This window comes from Eubalaena glacialis, chromosome 9, assembly GCF_028564815.1.
Source record: "Eubalaena glacialis isolate mEubGla1 chromosome 9, mEubGla1.1.hap2.+ XY, whole genome shotgun sequence".
Lineage (NCBI taxonomy): Eukaryota > Metazoa > Chordata > Mammalia > Artiodactyla > Balaenidae > Eubalaena > Eubalaena glacialis.
This window is the reverse complement of record NC_083724.1, coordinates 7,814,934-7,832,448: the sequence shown is the minus strand read 5'-3', so window position 1 is coordinate 7,832,448 and position 17,515 is coordinate 7,814,934. Positions and strand designations below refer to the sequence as shown.

At 58.6% G+C, this 17,515-nt stretch overlaps 1 protein-coding gene across 2 annotated transcripts; it reads right to left on the bottom strand.

Annotated features, from left to right (window-relative positions):
* Window positions 1–3,607: 3,607 nt before the first annotated feature.
* CRAT (carnitine O-acetyltransferase) lies at window positions 3,608–17,388 on the bottom strand. 2 transcript variants are annotated; one of them, XM_061199789.1, is made up of 15 exons: window positions 16,828–17,388; window positions 14,933–15,071; window positions 13,970–14,233; window positions 11,313–11,431; window positions 10,165–10,218; window positions 9,407–9,572; window positions 8,873–9,047; window positions 8,239–8,417; window positions 7,589–7,689; window positions 7,059–7,178; window positions 6,773–6,895; window positions 6,546–6,681; window positions 5,921–5,983; window positions 5,028–5,165; window positions 3,608–4,449 (listed from the first exon to the last, which is right to left on the bottom strand). In XM_061199789.1, the coding sequence occupies exons 2-15, from the start codon at window positions 14,957–14,959 to the stop codon at window positions 4,234–4,236; spliced, it is 1,881 nt and encodes a 626-aa protein (XP_061055772.1). In that variant the 5' UTR covers window positions 14,960–15,071; window positions 16,828–17,388; the 3' UTR covers window positions 3,608–4,233. The 2 variants fall into 2 exon arrangements, with proteins under 2 accessions (XP_061055772.1, XP_061055771.1); XM_061199788.1 differs by lacking the exon at window positions 14,933–15,071.
* Between the last annotated feature and the right edge of the window lie 127 nt (window positions 17,389–17,515).

Here is a 17,515-nt window from a genome sequence, read left to right as displayed (position 1 = left end):
TCTGCCAGGATAAACACCTCCACTCCTTGTTGAATTCAGTGCTGCTTTAGTGTGCGGACAGGTGAGTATCGTGCTTTGGAAGAAATAACTGCAAACTGACCTGGGTTTTGGATGCCTTGTAGGAGTGAAAAGACCACAAGTCATTTCAGGGGTCCAAAGTGCGGGTTCTAACCCTTCTTTAATTCATTAACCTGAGATTCATAACAGCTTCACCCTCAGGCGAATCAGAAGTAATCCCATCCTCACGTGAGCTCGAAGGCTGGGTCTGGGTTCCCCACCACGGTCCACACAACCTGGACATTTAGTTAAGGTGACCTCATCCCAGACGTGTGGCAGAAGCAAACAAATCTCTGGAAGAAGGAACCTTCATGCTAGACTTCAATTATTTATACAGTTTTAAGAAATTACCATGAACAAAATATAGACAAAGGTGACCAGGTAGAAAAGGAATCACCACCATCCTTGAGAACCAGCTGGAAACAAGTATTAGAAACAAGCCCACACATACTTCAGGTGCTGGAATGATCGGGCACAGATTTTAAGTTGTTTTACTTTTTTAAAGAAGTAAGGGACAAACTTGAAAATATCTGCAGGACTTCGCTGGTCGCGCACTGGTTAAGAATCCACCTGCCAATGCAGGGGACACAGGTTTGATCCCTGGTCCGGGAGGATCTCACATGTCATGGAGCAACTAAGCCCGTGTGCTACAACCACTGAGCCTGCCCTCTAGAACCTGTGAGCCACAACTACTGAGCCCACGCACCACAACTACTGAAGCCCATGAACTCTAGGGCCCGCGTGCTGCAACTACTGAAGCCCACGTGCCTAGAGCCCGTGCTCCACGAGAAGCCACTTCAATGAGAACCCCACGCACCACAACGAAGTATAGCCCCCGCTCACCACAAATAGAGAAAGCCCGCACGCAGCAACGAAGACCCAAGGCAGCCAAAAATAAATAAATAAATAAATAAATAAATAAGTGTGTGTGTGTGTGTGTATATATATATATATATCTGCAGAGAACAGGAAACTATAACGTGAACCCTGGCAGATTTTTAAATGAATACTGGAAAATACAATAGCTAAAAAACAAGAACTCAGTAGGTAGATTTAACAGCCGACTAGACATAGTTAAAGAGAAAAACTGGAGGTCAGAGGAAATCCAGGATGCAGCAAGAGAGAGGACGGGGCTGTCTCATGAGCCCTGAGGTTTCCCTGAGTCCTGGGTAAACGCTGCTTTTTACCCCAGTTGGCACTCACCCACACGTTCACCCTGGTTGGGCTCTCAGAGAGCTGCCCGGCACCCCACCTGCGGGTTGCCCAACTCCTTTTCCCATTCAGTTGGTCACCAAGCCCTGCTCACTCCACCTTGTAAGCGTCTTTTGAAATAGCCACTTTCTCTGCCTTCCAGGCCAGTCTGGGTCCCAGCCCACTACCCCCTGCTCAGCAGCAGCAAAGCCTCCTGGCAGGTTGCCCTCATCCCCACCCATCAGGGCCCTTTAATCCATTCCTCAGCGTCTTACTAAAACATCCTCCTCAGTGTCTTGGGATAAAGCCCAAGTCTTTAACTTGGCCCGTGGCGTCCAGCCCTCAATCGACCTTGGGGCTCTGCTCCAGGCCTGCCCTTGATTCCAGCCACTGCACTTTCCCAATGGAGAGAGCCAAAATCAAGTTCTTGCCAACCGGGAGAGACAAACTTTTAGAGGATCTAGGTAAAAGCCAAGTAATCTTTATTATTAATTTTATTATTCTCAAATTTCAAATGCTGTATTACACAAAATATATAAATTGAGGACAGTTCTTTTTCACTCATTTTACAAAAAAAAAAAAAAAAAAAAAATCAAGTTCTTCATCTGCATCATTGGCATCAGGGTCTGGTTGTCCCTGGGCAACCTCTGGGTCTGCTGACCTAGTTCTCCTGGGTCCACTAGACAGGCAGTTTGTGACACGGCAGCACCTTCTGGATTTCATGCATGACACTGTACTTGAAATTTTATTCCAAACATACTGGTGTAACATTCAGACAGCTGGATTTTAAAAATCGATCCTGTAGGAGTACGTGACCTCCCCAAAACTTACCTCCCCTCATGTCCGGAGACCCGTAAGACACTTGCTTGTCCTGCATCCAACACTTGCAAAGTGTGAAGTCACAGGTCACACCCTCAGGAATAATTACTACATCTTCATCGTTCTTTTGACTTTTTTCCCCCAGAAGTTCCACCAGGGGACCTCTAAGCATTCCATCTAACAGTGATTGGGGTTGTTTTAGGTGCTAAATGTGTCTTCCCCAAACAGTACTCTGCTGTCCTAAAGAACTAAGTGAGCCTCTGTGTTATGAGACCTGTAACAACTCAAATGCAACGGAATGACCTCACTTCTGAAGGATAACGTTTTGGGAAAAAATCCTGCCTTACAGTCAGACCCATACAGTTCTGAGAACTTGAGTTTCAGGAGTCCTGGGTGTGTGTCACTGCAGTGTCCTTGGCCTGCATCACTGTCTCCCCTCCCTGCCTGCCCCCGGCTGGGTCGGTGCAGCTCCGCCCTGGCGCTGCTCACACAGGGCACACTCAACTCCTGCTGCGGGCCCTGCTTCCTGAGACCCAGCCTGAGGACACCAGGGGCCAGCCCTTCTCCCCAGCTGCAGAGCAAGGCCTCTGCGCTGTCGAGGTGGGATTCTCTTCAGGTCCTCCTGCTCAAGGTCCCTGAAGGGACACTCGTGCACCCCTGCCCTGGCAACACCCCACCCTGCTGGCCTTGCCGGGGTCCCAAGGAGCAGCCAGGCCTCAGGTAACACCCACTCCCCACGTGGGCTGGACTCCACTCCTTGCTCCCTGAGGCTTTGCCCAAAAGCGTGGCATGCGCTCCCCGAGCCTGTTCCGTCATCTGAAACACGGAGACCACCTCAGGACACACCTCCCTCAGTGACCATCGCAGGTCAGCCAGGCCATGAAGCACCTCACCCACAGGCTGGGTAGCCTCTCCCACCCTTGGCATCTTCCTCTGGGGCTTCACATGTGTCTTCCTCAGGGCCAGAGTCCCCCCGCACTCCACAAGCAGCCCAGCTGACTTTGGCAGGACACCCTGCCCGTACCAGGTGCATGGGGTTGGGGACAGATATAATGTTCAGACTGGGTGGCCACATGATCTGGTGCCTGGTGGTCCCAGGCAGTGGCTAGGGCTGGGGTCAGCACGGCTGCTCAGCCACCACTCCTGCTGGGCTCAGTGCAAGGCAGCAGATGAGGCCTTGGGCCCTGGGTGTCAGCCACACTGCCCAGACAACCAGACCCGAGGGTACAGGGCCCCACAGTCCCCTGGGAGGGCTGTCCCCGCACACAGCCCATGGGACTGGAGAGGCCCAGGTCATGGGTAGGTGGGAGGTATCTGTGAAGAACGCAGGCCTGGGTCTGGTGCCGTCCTGGCCCAGAGCCCTGAGGTCCGAGCTGGCCCTTGGCTTCCTGACCCAAGCCTGAGAGCTCCGCTCCTCTGGGAGCCCTACCCTTGGGCCCACTGGCTGCTTGGACACCAGCTCCCAGATGCGGGGAAAGCTGCAGGAAGGCAAAGCCAGGCATCTGCCGCAACCTGCCTGCCTTCTCCGCTGAAACAACTCTTTCCCAACAAATTTCCCCTTTATTAACTGCCTCGCGTGATACTATTATACAACCAGGACATGGTTCAGGAATCAAGCTGTGTGGAAGCAAGCGAGCTGGGGCCTGGGAGCCACGGGGGACGGTGCTGTGACACAGCGTGGGCTTCCCCTCCACCAGCACCCCTCGCGCCCTGGCCCCTCAGCCTTGGGGAGGCCTGGAGGCCCCCAGCTCCAGGTAACCCCGTCTCTAGGTCCTTGGGAGCTTAGAGATCAGGGTACAGACCCCAGCCTGGCCACGCACATGGCAGGAACTGGGCAGAGCTGAGCTAGTAAGAAAGGGACTTCCCAGTCCCCACCCTGACAAGGGATGAGCTCGGCTGGTTCCTCTCCCAGGAGGAGGCCGCAGCGGGTGAGATGCTAGGCACCTGGCCCGACCTCCTGCTCAGCTTCTGGACTCAGCCCGGGTGCTGGCGAGGACCCACGGAAGGTACTCAGCTCGGCGCCGCGGGCCCTGCTAGGGGATGCCGTCCCAGACTCGGTCAGATCTGCGGGGGCCCAGGGGGAGAGGGAGCGAAGGAGTAGGGCCCGGTGGGTGGCCCAGCCCAAGGCGGCTTGGCTGTGGCACCGGCAGGCCTGAGCAGCAGGGCTCAGAGCTTGGCCTGGGGGTGGCTCTGCAGCAGGGCGCGCATGTCCAGGAGCGCCTTCTCCAGGTAGTGCACCAGGCGGACCGCATTGGTCTCTGCGCAGCTGTTGTAGGCCGACACGGAGAAGTTGATGTGCGCCTCCATGGGGTTATAGCAGACACCATAGCCATCTGGGACCACGGGCCCAAAGAACATGACACAGTCTGTCTTGGCAGGGACCTGAGAATGGCACAGGACCAAGGCTCTCATCCCAGCCCCATGGTGGCACCAGCCTGCCTTTCCACGTCGGCTCCCACCGTGCTCTGCCCGAGACGCCCTCTCCTCGTCTCCAGCGGACAGCTTACTCCCTCTCATCCTTTGGGGTGCAGTTCCGGTGTCACCTCTCTACAGAGACTTCCCTGACGTTGCCGAGCGGGGGCTGCGTCCTCCCCTGGGCTTCCTGCCTGGAATGTGAGCCCCTGGGGGCAGGGACAGTGGTCTGTCCCTGCTCTACCCCAGTGCCCGGCGCAGGCTGGCATGGATCAGACGTTCCTTAACATCTCATCAGTGACTGAATGAAAGCGGGCGGTGGGGGGGATCCTGACTCCTTCTCAGCCTGCCTGAGCTGCAGCAAAGCCCCCTGACCCCAGCTCCTCCTCCAGAGCTCAGCTGCTTCGGGAGTGCGCCTGTGTGGGTCAGATCACCACCAAGTGACCGTGTTCTGGACCTCGGCTCCACTCAGTGCAGCCTTTGTCCGGCTCCAGTTTCTAGTGGCTTCTGTTCCCTCCCCCCCCAGGGCACCTAGGGCAGTGGCCCACCTGGCTGGTGGACAGGTTGAAGTGCATGGCGATGGCGTAGGAGGTGTCCATGAAGATGTCGGGCATGCTCACCAGGTCTTCGATGGCCTGCAGCTTCAGGCCCAGGAGGTGCCGGTCAAAGGCCTCCCCACGGATGGCCTGCAGGAAGGGGAGCTGTCAGGAACAGGGGCTTCAGGCCCACGAGGCACCGTCGCCCTCCTCAGGAGCCTGTGGCGGCAATGCCTCTTCCATTCACTGGCCCCCTCAGACCCGTGAGACCAGAGCAGCCAAGCAGAAGAGCCCTCACTTCACAGATGGTGAAACCGAGGCCCAGGGACCCACCCAGGGAGGCAGGAAAGTGCAGCCTAAGAGCACAGGACTGCAGCTGGGTGGCCTGGCTCATCCTGGGAGGGACCTTGGCAGGTCATTTATATCTTAGAGCCTCAGTGTCTTCATCTGTGAAGTAGGGACAGTCACTAAACTCCCTTTGTGGGGCAGCAGTGAGATCTAAATAGACCTCTGCCTGTGACATGGGCAAAGCCTGGCACGTACAGGCGCTCAGGGCCAGGATGGGAACCAGATCTCCACCCCTTGACTGCAGCCCAAGCTGTCAGAGGGCAGGAACCCTGCTGTCTGCCAGCCCATGCACACGCTCAGCATCCTGGGCTCCAGGGGCATCAGGGAGAGCATGACGCAAGATCCAGAGGCCAACCCGGGCAGTCACTGGACCTCGCCTTGGTTTCTCCCACTGTAAAATGGGGATGTTCAGCTTTGCTCCAAGTGCCCCAAGCCTTAGGGGAGGGATGTCTGATGCTAAGGGGAGCAGCCATTTGCTGCAGGGATGGACAGGCAGGTGGACAGGCCAGTGGGAAATGCCCGGGTCAAGCGAGCAGGGACAGGAGGCGCCGGCTCACCTGGTCGGTGTAGGCTCGGTGGGCCCGCACGGCCTTCCGCAGCAGCTCCACCTTCTGGTGCTCCTAGGCAGGGGGAGGGGACAGGGAGCTGAAGCTTCCTGTTCTTGCCACCCTCCTCAGTGGCCCACTCCCCACTCTAGATTCTGAGCTCCCTGACAGCAGGCTCTGGAGCTGCTATCTCTCTGGCCAGTCCCCAGCCAAGGCCTGACACAGGGCAAATGCTCACTGCTGATGACTGACCCTTGAACAACTCGGGTTTGAACTGTGTGGGTCCACTTACACGTGGATTTTTTTCAATAAATTCGACAGTATGACACGACCCGTGGTGGGTTGAACCTGCAGAAGCAGAACCATGGATACAGAGAGCTGACTATACAGTTACATGTGGATTTTTGACTGTGCGGTGCCCTTATCCCCTACGTTGTTCAAGGGTCCACTGCAGTTTCCTTTTCTCTTCGGCTGAGAGAAAGCGCCACACTGATAAATTCATGGCTCCATCTTCCCCTAGATGCCCAGTATCCACCACAGGACTGGAATACAATAGGTGCTCGCTGCGTGTTGACAGAATGGCAGGAAGGGAGAAGGCTCAAACCCAGCTCTCCCACCCTTGCCCCGGACCTCTCACCGTCACATTAGGGTTGTCCATGGCCTTGACGAAGGTCAGTGAGTCCATGGAGGCCGAGCGGATGGTGTCGGTACGGCCCAGGTGAAACATGCGCAGAGAGGCGCTTTCATAGGTGGCGCAGGCCTGCCCGTAGATCCTGGGTGGGAGGTGGGCTGAGCACACCCCTGGCAGGTCCCCCCGCCTCTGCCCCCAGGCTTCATCCCTCCTTCATGGGGGGCGGGGCGCACCTGTAGTAGGCCAGCTGTAGTGCCATCTGGATGAAGGAGTCTGGGCTCAGCTTCTCAGACTTGGGGAAGTCCTTTCCAAAGTGGTGGAACACCAACATCGTGATGTCCAGGTCCTGGATCATGCTGGGGGTCGGGGGAGGTGGGTGAGGAGCAGACACCTGGCAGCCTCTGCCAACCCCAGGGAGGGGCCGAGGGCAGTCTCAGAACCAGCCAGGCACGATGACAGAGCTGACTCTTGTTCTGGCTAGAGGGGCCCGGCCCCGCCCGCCTGGCACCCAGCACTCACATGCTGAGATTCTGCTTGGCCTTCTCAATGTCGCTCTTGATCTCGGGGGTGATGTTGAACCGCAGCTTCTTGGGCATGGGCAGGGGCACCATGGGAGACCGCACGAGCTCGGGCTTCTTCCTGCATAGGACGTGGGGGTCTCAGGCTCCTGCTGGGCGTCTCGGGAGCCTGGGTCCATCCCCGGGATTAGGATGGGGAGGATGGGTCCCCAAAGCTGGAGGGGACCAGCCCAGGGAGACTCTTGGGTTTGTTCTTCTGAAAACTGCCTTCATTTCAGCTTTTAAATGGCGAAACGGAGGAGGGGAAGGGACTTGTCCAAGGTCACAAGGCTGAGAAGTGGCAAAGCCAGAATTCAAACCCAGGTTTGATCGACTCTAAACCCCATGCCCTCTTCTGGCTTCCTCTGAAGAAACAGATTCCCAGGTATAAGGGAGAATGCCATTGCTCCTTTGAAGGCTACTCTGTCGTCTCTGTGTCACCTGTCAGCAGGAGCTGGAGAACTGGCTGGAGGATGGGGGAACCACACTCACGTGAACTCAATGATGTGGTCCACAAGGGTGATGATGGGGGGTCCCTCTGCTGCTGCATGCTCATAAACGAGCCCACAGGAGCCGTCTTCTGCCACGATGAACTGCAGAGGAGAATGGGGACCCCGACAGCCCCAGGTCCCTGGAGCCACTCTCCAGTTGGGTCCCATGGGTAGGGCGTCCCTGAACCATCTCAAGGGGTTCTGCTGACTTATTACTGTTATTCCTAATAGCTAACACTCACTGGGGGCCTTGGAACACCTGTCCCAGGTCACGCTAAGCACATCCCGTGCTAAATAGACCTTTCTGAGTCCTCGCAACGACCCTTGCGAGTCCTACCACCCCATTTTACAGGTACAGAGGCAAAGTCATGACCAAGGTTATGCCACTCTGCCTGGCCCCACATCCCAGGCTCTCTCTGATCTGCTGATGGATATGTTGGGGGGTGACGCGGGTTACCGGGCCAGGCCCAGTAATGACAGGCTGACTGCTACTAATTATAGCCGCGTCCACCTGCTGGCTTCCCCCCTGCTTTACAAGCTGGGAAGCCAGGGACTCTGGGCTCCAGGGGAGGGGCAGGAAGTCCCGGGGCAGTAGCGGGCCAAGCCTGGGTGCGTGCCTGGGCGGGAGTCCTGGCCCTGCCAGGTCCTCACCTGCAGCGTTTTGTCGAACCAGCGGTTGCCGCTGTTGAGCTTGCTGCCACCCCCGTGCAGCATCTGGCCAGCCACCTGGCTGCGGTACACGTCTTCCGAGACCCGAGGCATGGGTGCGTCCAGGCACACGGTGAAGATGCTCTTCTGGATTGAGTGCACTGACTCCCGGTTCACCTTGTCTGTGGAGATGTGTGTGCGCGTGTGTGTGTGGTGGCACGGGGGCCAGGCCTGGGGAGGCCTCCGGAGCTTCACTTAGCAGGGGCCTGCAGCCCCACGGCACCCCGTGAGGTAGGGCTAACACCTGACACACTTCAGAAAGGAGGAAACAGAAGCCCACGTCACGCAGAGAGCCGGTGAGGCAGTCGGGGATCCGACCCGGGGGCTGACTCTGGGGACAATGCCCCTGACCGACGCGGGATTTGGAGGGATGGTGGAGGTGGGCTCCTCAGCTAGAGGACTTGCATTCTCACTGCAACTTGCTACTTAATAGAAAGAATAAACTGGACCCAACCGCACTGCAGTTTCCTCTTCTGTGGAATGGGGCCAACAGCACCCGCTCCGAGTTGAGAGGATTCAGTGAGACACGTGGCTGCCCAGGGCCTGGTGTGGGCCTCCCCTCCCCTCCCAGGGGTACCTTTGATGAGGGTGCTGTATGCCTTGGCCCAGGAGTTACGGTGGTTGGAGGTGAGGATGCCCACGGGCTCTTTGTTGGTTTGCAGTGATGAGTTCCAGATCTTCTCCAGCTGCATGAAGATCTGATCCGAGGTCAGGGGCGTCCCATCGCTGTGGTACACATCCAACTCAAAAAACTGTCCGGGCACAGGCAGGTGGAGAGAAGGGGGTTCGTGGGAGCCTCAGATGGGCAGCAGTCACCTCCCAGCATAGCCTCCTGCTGGCCTTGGCAGCCCAGCTGAGAGGACGGCGTCAGGCCGAGGGCGAGGAGATGGGCGGAGGTCCCTGCACTGCTCTCCCCAGGCTGGCCAAGCCCACAGCCCTTCCTGGCCTCCCTCAGGCCGGGGCCTGGCTGGACACCTAGGGCGGAGAGAGGCCCAGGGCCTGCCTGTTCCGGGGGCACACGGGCAGGTGTGTTGGGGAAGCTGACTCTCGGCCCCGCCCCTCTCCTCCCGGCAACCGCGCGGGGGGCTAAGACTGCGGGGGGCCCACCCACTTGGTAGTTGTGCACCACGGTGACGTGCATGGGTGGCTTCTTGGTCTTGCTGAAGCTGGTGACCGAATCCTGCTTGGGGCCCGGCACGCGGCAGGAGGACAGGATCTGATAGTACTGGTTCATGCACAGCGGCTTTCCCCCCAGGTACTCCACGGGCAGGGTCTCGCTGCAGGGCAGAGGGACAGGGAGGAGGGCGGGACCCACAGGGAGCTGCTGGGTATGGCTGCGGGCTTGGTCAGGCAGTGGGGCTCACACAAGCAGTGTTGGGCCCCTTCGTGTCCCCCCTCCCCCTCAGCGTGAGGCTGGGGACAGGGGGGCCTGTTGGAGCCCGACTGGGTCAGGAGGCCTGAAATCCACCCTGCTCGTGAGTCACCCTGGAAACTCCCTTCTCCTCTCTGGGCTGCAGTTTGCCACAGGGAAGATGAAGCGGCAAGTCAACCCCGGGGGGGGCGGGGTCCTCTTTGGCTGGGATGCCAATTCCAGGGGTCTCTTGGAATAGGATCACCAGGAGGAGGTCACGGCAGCTGGAGCAGAGGACCCAGGTGTCCCAATCCCCATGCTCTGTCTCCCCAGCCCCAAAAGAGGCTGGGTCAACAGGAAGTGAAAGCGACTGAGCTCTGGGCCAGCTCAGCACCCAGGCAGGGGGTGCGGGGGGCGGGGAGGGGGCTCCGGCTTGGGGTAGGGCGGGGCCGGCTGGAGTGGCTGTGGCATCAGGCAATCAACGTGGGAGGAGACAGGGTGGGGGCAGGGCCACTCACTTGTCAATCCTGGCCTTGAAATCCAACACGCCCTCGATTAATTTGGCAGCGAACCTGGAGGGACCAGTTAGAGATCAGAAGGCTGTGCGGACACCCAGAAGGAGGTCCCTGGGCCAGAGACACCAGAGAGGTGGGGGCAGCCTAGTCCAGGGAAGCGACCTACTGCCTTCCTCCTCTCTCACTGCTTACAGAGAGCCTGAAGGAGTCCAAGTGCAGAAAGGGATTAGGGAGATGCGCTGGCCAAGCGCCTGGCAGGAACAGCAGCATGATTATGGCTGGGTTATGAGTCAGTGCCCTCTGACTCCACCTGCAGAGGGCCTGAGGCCCTGATCCACAGCCTGGAGTCTGGAAGGCCGTCACCCTGCTCGGAAGCATCAGTTATGGAGGGACCTAGGACTGTGGGGGTAGGGGAAGGGTGAACGGGAGGGCAGTGGCGTGAGGTGTTCCCCTCTCCTAGATCCCTTCCTGTTTCTGGGCCTCTGTGTCCCCCAGGCCACCGTGCTCAACCTGCCCTTCATCCCTGGACTGTCTGGGCCATATCAACCATGCCCGAAGCCTGGGGGTGCTCCTGGCCCCCAACATGGGGCCCACTGGCTAGAGTTCCTGGGCCTGAACCCCTGGCCCTTCCTGGGGTGCCCTGATCCCTTTAAGAGAAGCAGTGATAGCCGTGAGCGTCTAGCCCTTGGGCAGGAGATCCTCGTCACTGGTATTTTTACCCCCGGTAGGACTGGAACAGAGGCCAAGGCAAAGTGACATGGCCAAATGTGGAAAGGGGACTGTGTACAAAGGTCACCCCTGTGGCCAGCTGAGGAGGGCAGGAAGGAGGGGTGAAGTGCCAGAACTGGGGTGAGGGGTAGCCTCGGGTTTAGGGGGAGGGAGGGGACCTAGTCTGCAGTTTGGTGGTTAACAGTTATGAAGCTTTGGAGCCAGGAAGATCCTGCTTCCTGTCTGGGTCAGCCAATCCTGAAAGGTGATCTTGGGCAGGTGCCTTCACTGCTCTGCTCCTCAGTTTCCGTACCTGTAAAACAGGGATGATGCTCCCTACTTCCTAAGGCTGTTTGTGGGGATGAAAGATAACGAACAGGGCTGGGGCCCTTCCGATCTCCCTGCAGAAAGCCCAGAGCCCCACGCCCACCTTGGCCACTCACCTAAGCTGGCCCTGCCGATCCACAAAGTCTTGCCTGGGCAGCAACAAACCAGGGCTGGAGTAGATGACTAGGGGCTGGCGGTACTGGAGATAGGCTGTTTTAAGCCACCAGTCGGACAGCTGGGGGAAGGACCAGAGCCTGTGAGGAGGGGTGGGCGGGGACCAGGTTGCCCCTTCCCCACCAGGGCCAGTGGACCTGGCTGGGCACCCTCTGTCCCCTCTAGGGAGCACAGATTCTCAAAGTGAATGTTCAGATCCAGACCCCGCCCAATCCCTTAAACCCAGCGGCATCCCATCATCTTCCCTTTAGATGGAGCCAGTCAGCATTAGTGAGGGAAATCAGGCAACACTGCCAAGAAAAAAAGACTGGCAGGAAACCGGGGGTGGGGGGAAGAACAGAGGCAGAAATATCAACCATTTTTCCTTATCTTACATATTTCAGGTCAATGAGTTTAATACTTTTAGAAATAAAAACGTCTGTCTGACAGACAGAAAGGAAAACAGAGAAAGCTATATAAAAAGAAAGTCTGATGAATGAGTTTTTGCCCATCTCAGGTAGGCACTGTCCAGGTAGGCAGGAGCCTGGGGTTCAGAGGAGCCCTCAGGAATCCTGGTCCTCTGTGGCCTCAGTTTTGTTGCTGTCGGACTAGGGAATGGACACCCACTTGGATCTCAAGGTCAGGGTAATCTGGGGAGCTCACTGTAAAGACAAATCATTGCACTAGTGACAAGATGTAGGTGACACATGCTGCATCTCTACTGGGCTGGCCGTCCTCCGCCCAGGGCAGGGTATCTCTGGGGACTAGCCATGGACATGCTGCTGAAAGCTCCTGTCTTGGGACAACCAGGTGACTGTCACCCTTGTACCTTAGGTGCTGATGGCAACATCACCCCCACTACACACTCCCCCAAGCACAGGCCCAATGTGCCTCTTTGTGGCAGGTCCCTCAATCCCTGGAGACCCAGGCCCCACTGTGCTTCCGCACCCCATCTTAAATAGCACTGGGACGTGCCTCTTCACCACACAGACTCCCCTTGGGAAACTGCTGGCCTTGGGCCCCTGGCAAGGGGTGAAGGAGGGCAACGTGCCCGGGTGGCACAGCAGGCCAGTGGGCGACTGCTGTCTGCTGATTTGTGACCTGGAGACACGGCCCCTGATCAGCCAGACCCTCCTGTCTAACTTGGAGCCTCCTGGAGAGATGCTGTGTGGCTCTGGGATTTCGATCTATCTCTCTGGGCCTCAGTTTCCTCATCTGTAGATCAGGGAGGGGCAGACAGGAACTCCCTCTCCTTGGGGACAGCCGGGCTGGGCTGCCCTTTAGCCAGGAGCCCTCACGCCATAAAGGACCTCAGAGCCTCTGACCTGAGCTCAGGAGTCAAGGGGAGACCCTGTAGATGTGGGCATTCCCTCAGTGAGAATCTTCTGGGCAGTGGTAGAGCCCCTTAAGAGCCCTGTGAGTGGAGAGGGGGTGGTGGCCCCAGCCCTTTAGCCAGCAGATTCTGTCTGAAGCAGTAGTTCTGGGCTAAACAAAGTTGGAAAACTGCCAGGCCTCAGACTTGCTGAGACCCTGATTCCAGGGTCCAAGGCCCTGACCCGCCAAGGCTCATCTGTGCCCTCCGCCAGCTGATGACTCCCACCTCCTCTGTGCAGCCCCCACCTTTCCACCCGCTCCTTCACAGCGCCCCTCACGTTGTAGGGCCAGACCTGGCTCTGGTCCTCTCCTGCACACCCGCTTCTCCCTCATTCACCCCTCTCTCAACACATCCCCCTTCGCTTCCCCCACACAGCTGCTTTAGGACAGGACTGTCCACCCCCCACCCCCAACAGCAAGTGCCATGACACCGAAATATACCCTGGACCAAATGACTTCCCACCCTCTCCCCGCCAGCCTCCCCACCGGGCTCCTTGTCCCACCCTCGCTTCCCTCCCAGCAGCAGGGCAGTCCTCTCTAACTTCACGTTGAGGTGTAAGACGCGCACAGACCAGTGCCCGGGGCATCAGCGCAGACACATCTGCACACGCTTTGTGACAGACTGAGACACAGAACCAGGACAATGAGTCACTGTCAGTATAATCACCCTGCAGCCCCCTCCCACTGAGCTCAAGTCCAAGTGCCGAATTCTCCCGGGGGCCCCGCCCCGCCCTGCCCTTGCACTCCACTCTAGCCTCTGTCCCCGAACGCGCCAGCTGTTGCCACCTTTGCCCGTGCTGTTGCCTCTGTCTGTCTCAGACCCAACACCGCCCCCTCCCTACCCTCCCTGCCCCTTCAGAATGAAGATGCTACTGGTCTCCACTCTCACTCTCGCATCGTCCTTTTTATTTCTATAGAACTTCACTGCCTGAGATGACCTCGTCCACTCGCGTGTGTCCTCTTCCTGCCCTACTTGAATGTCAGCTCCAACAGGCCGCTGACGGTGCCCTTCTTGCTCACCCAGCACCCTGCCTGGTGCCAGGCACAGAGTAAGTGCTCAAGAAACTCCGTGGTGCAAATGGATGCACCAGAGCAGCCCGTATTGGAAAATCTGGGGTGTGCAGCCAGCAACAGGCCACAGGAGGGACGCTCACAACGACCCAGGTCTCTGGGTGGGGGGTGCCCTGTTCCCCTAACCCTCCACGCGAGCCAAGGGGACTGGTGTGCCCCCTGCCTTCCCACTCACCCAGTTCTCCATCTTCCTGGCCCTGCGCTCCAGCCCCTTCTGCAGGCGCTCCCCTACGCCCCCCGCGGTCTGAAACTCTTCCACCAGCTGCTTGGTTTGGGCCCACTCCTCCTCGCTCACGATGGGCTGCAGCGCCTTGAGATAACGGTCCAGGGTCTGCTGGAGCGGGGGCACGGGCAGCCGGGGTAGCAAGTCCTGGTGTGTCTTAAAGCGACTGGAAACCTTCATCAAGGAGGAGGGCTTGAGGAAGTCCAGGGGCTTCACCTGCAGGCAGCAGAACATCCTGCTCATTCTCTCACCGGCTCTGGGAGGCCCTGGCAATCCCAAAGCCGAAGTCCTGGGCACTCATGTGCCCACTCCTGGGGTCAGAGATGGCCTCTTGGGTGGTGCCTGCCCTGGTTTCCCAGCTCTCCAGCTGTAGGTGTCCCCGCCTCTTAGGAGCCAGGAGATGTAAGTAGGGATGGAGGAGGGTGGGGAGTGGCCACTGATCTTGGCAGCACTCAGAGGAACCGAGTCAGGATGAATGGCACCTACTGGGGGTGGCAGAGCTCAGAGGGACCTCTCACCTATTGGATGCACAGGGCCCCACCTTTCTCACCCTGGGACAACGAGCCAGCCAGCAGTGAGGTGACCACTCCCTCCCGGAGGTCCCCACCTCCTTTTCTCCCATCCTTACCAGGTGGAGACATAGGAGGGAAGAAGAGAAAATCAGATAGGGCCAGACGACAACAGTACCTCTGGGTGAGGGCGAGGTCTCAGGCTTTTTCCTGTCTGTGGGGTGGGGACAGGGGTGGCATGGGGGCAGCGCTGTGCCAAGAGAGAGCTGAGTGGCCTGGCAAGGAGGGTGAGAGCTGACAGAGAGGGAGAGTCTGGAGACTCTGGAGGCGGACAGAAGGAGAGACAGGAGGGTCCGAGGCTGCTGGCAGCAGTGGGCAGGCAAGCGGCAGAGGCTCCGTTTCATACCTTCTCTTTCTGCTGCCCGTCCTCCATGGCAGGACTGAGGTTCTGAGCCCTGTCTGTCTGCCTTGGGCTGGATCTCTAAGCCTAACTGTGCTACCAAGTGGGTGAGCAGAACCTAGCAAGAGGCAGCCACTTGCCCGGGCTGGAAAGAAAAGACAAGAGCCAAGATTCAGGGGGAGGCAGAGGTGGCAGTGGCGATGGCTACAGCAGCTGTGGTGGCATCTGGGCTTATGTCTGTCACAGGAGCTGTTCCACCCTCCTGAGCTTCCAGAAATGGAGGAATGGGGAGCAGGTGAGAGGGCTGGTGGTGTGCACTGGAGTAGAAGGAAACCTGGAAAACTTTTCCCTTTCTTCCCTGGATGGGCCCAATGCTAAGGAGGCAGGCCAAGAGGTTTTAAAAATGCACCTGTCGGAATCTGCATAGGTGTGTTTGATGGGGGACAACTTGGCTGGAGGACAGAAACTGCTTGGCCGCTGAGGTTAAACCACAACCCTGAATATAGTCCTGAAAACTGGGGTTGGTGCAAAGGAGCAGACACTGGGAAGGGAGTGTAAATGGACATTTCCCTCTAAGACTCTTGGGACCCTTCTGGGCCACCCTTCCACCAAAGCCTGGTTCTCTTGAGTTGTGGCTCATTCAGCTGGGGGTTACGAGACCTTTGGGCATTAAAAATAAACCAGGGACTTCCCTGGTGGTGCAGTGGATAAGACCCTGAGTTCCCAATGCAGGGGACCCGAGCTTGATCCCTGGTCCGGGAACTAGATCCCACGTGCATGCTGCAACTAAAGAGTCCGAGTGCCGCAACTAAGACTCAGTGCAGACAAATAAATAAATAAATAAATAAATTAAAAAAACCCCCCCAAAAACAAAGAATGCTGGCTTTGGGATTGGACTAGATTTGAGTCCAGGGGATGCTGGCCAAGTCTCCCCTTGCCTCAGTTTTCCTGGCAGTAAAGTGATCAGGCCATTTAGCAGGTCCTAGAAGATGACCTAGAGGCCATCTGTGGGATGGGAACAGAGCTCAGGTGGCAGTGGCAAGGATGAGATGGAGCTCTGAGGTCCTGGAAAATCTGGAAAAGCCTCTGGGCAGGTGGATGGGTACCTCAGCCCTCTGGGCCTGGCAGTGTCTGAATACCCTTCTTGGCCCAGACAGAGGGAGATACAAACAGAGATATGCTTGGGGTAGAAAGGAAAGGAATCCAAGTCAGGATAGCAGCACTACCTGCTCCAAGCTGCCCCCGGGTAAGACTGGGGGTAGGGGTGGAGGCATGGGGGTGTGTAGTTGTTAATCAAGTTGGAGGGAGTGACTGGTAGAGAGGGAGGGCATGGGGCTGCCACCTGCTGCCTTCTGCCAATTCTGAGGACTTTCTGAGCAGCCCAGCTTGATGCCCTCACTGGAGTGTCTCTGGCCACACACAATCCCTCAGGGGCCATTTGATAAGCCCGGGGAAGGTGACCAACTGGATGGGGTTGGAGACGTGGCTCTGGCCGGGGAAGAAATGGCTCAGGCTGAGCGTGCGACAGGTGTGTGAAGCAGAGAATAACCGTGAGGAGACACTCTTGGTCTCTCCGCTCCTTGGCTCCGGGTCTAAGGGTGGAGGTGCTGCCTGAAGCCAGGGTCCTTACTGTGTCTGCCGGGTCTTTGGAATTTGGCGCCACAGAGTGTGGCTCCGATCTAGCCTCTGACCTTAAGCCTCAGTCTCCCCCTCTGCCAAGCGGGGTTAGCCCACCTGCCGACCCCGGCCCAGCAGCTGCTGGTGAGGCTGGACTGCAGGCACCGGGCCGCGGCGCCTTGACGGCCGGTTTTCCCACTCGGGCGTAGCTGCGCTGCTGGCCCGGTCTGCGGCCCGCCCGCCCGGTCCAGGGCCCGCTAGGCCGGCTTCCCGGCCGCACTCACCACGGTCCTGGCAGCGAAGGCCAACATCTCTGCGGCCCGCCCGCGGACACACGGTCCGCTCCGTCCCCCCGCGCTGGGCAAAGTCCGCGCCGCCGCCGTGGGTGGGTTCCCGCTAGAGCCTCCGGGCCAAGGTCGTCGAGTCACGGCCGCCAGCCGGTAGAGGCGGCCCCGCGCCCACCCACCGGGCCGCCCACCCAACTGGCCCGGGGTAGGCGGACTCCTGGGGCGCGGCCTCGGGCCAGTTGCAGGGCCCGGCGGCTAGCCGAGAGCGCGGGGCGGGGCCGGGGGCGGGAGTAGGGCGCAGTTAGCGGTTGGGGGCCCCGCGAGGTGGTGGAACCCCGGAAGGGGAGCAAGGCGGAGGCCACCGTCCAGCTCGCCCTCTCCCACCTCCATAAGCCGTCCAAACTGTTGGAGGCAGTGGTGTGCACCCTCTCAGTCCTTTTGGTGCCCTTGAGCGCTGCTCTCAGAGTGGTGGCAAAACACAACCATGCTGACAAGGGAATGTCTTCTACTAGTCCTGGGGATAGCGTCAGAGCCACGCAACAAGATGACAGGTGGAGGCCGCCCCGCAAAAGCATGGCTGCCGCGCTCCCAGGGCCCTCCCCGCAGGCGGTTGGCGAGCTGCGCGGCGAGCCGGCCGTTGGTGCGCATGCTCTCCGGCGCCCCGCACCAACATGGCCACCGCCTC

Bases quoted from the DNA above. Each gene is read 5' to 3' on its own strand.
- CRAT (XM_061199789.1), bottom strand. From the start codon at position 14,959: ATGGAGGACGGGCAGCAGAAAGAGAAG. The intron at 7,179-7,588 runs GTGAGTGTGGTT...CGTCCTATGCAG, and splicing joins GACCACATCATTGAGTTCAC to GAAGAAGCCCGAGCTCGTGC. The intron at 5,166-5,920 runs GTGAGCCGGCGC...CCCTTCCTGCAG, and splicing joins ACCGAGCCTACACCGACCAG to GCCATCCGTGGGGAGGCCTT.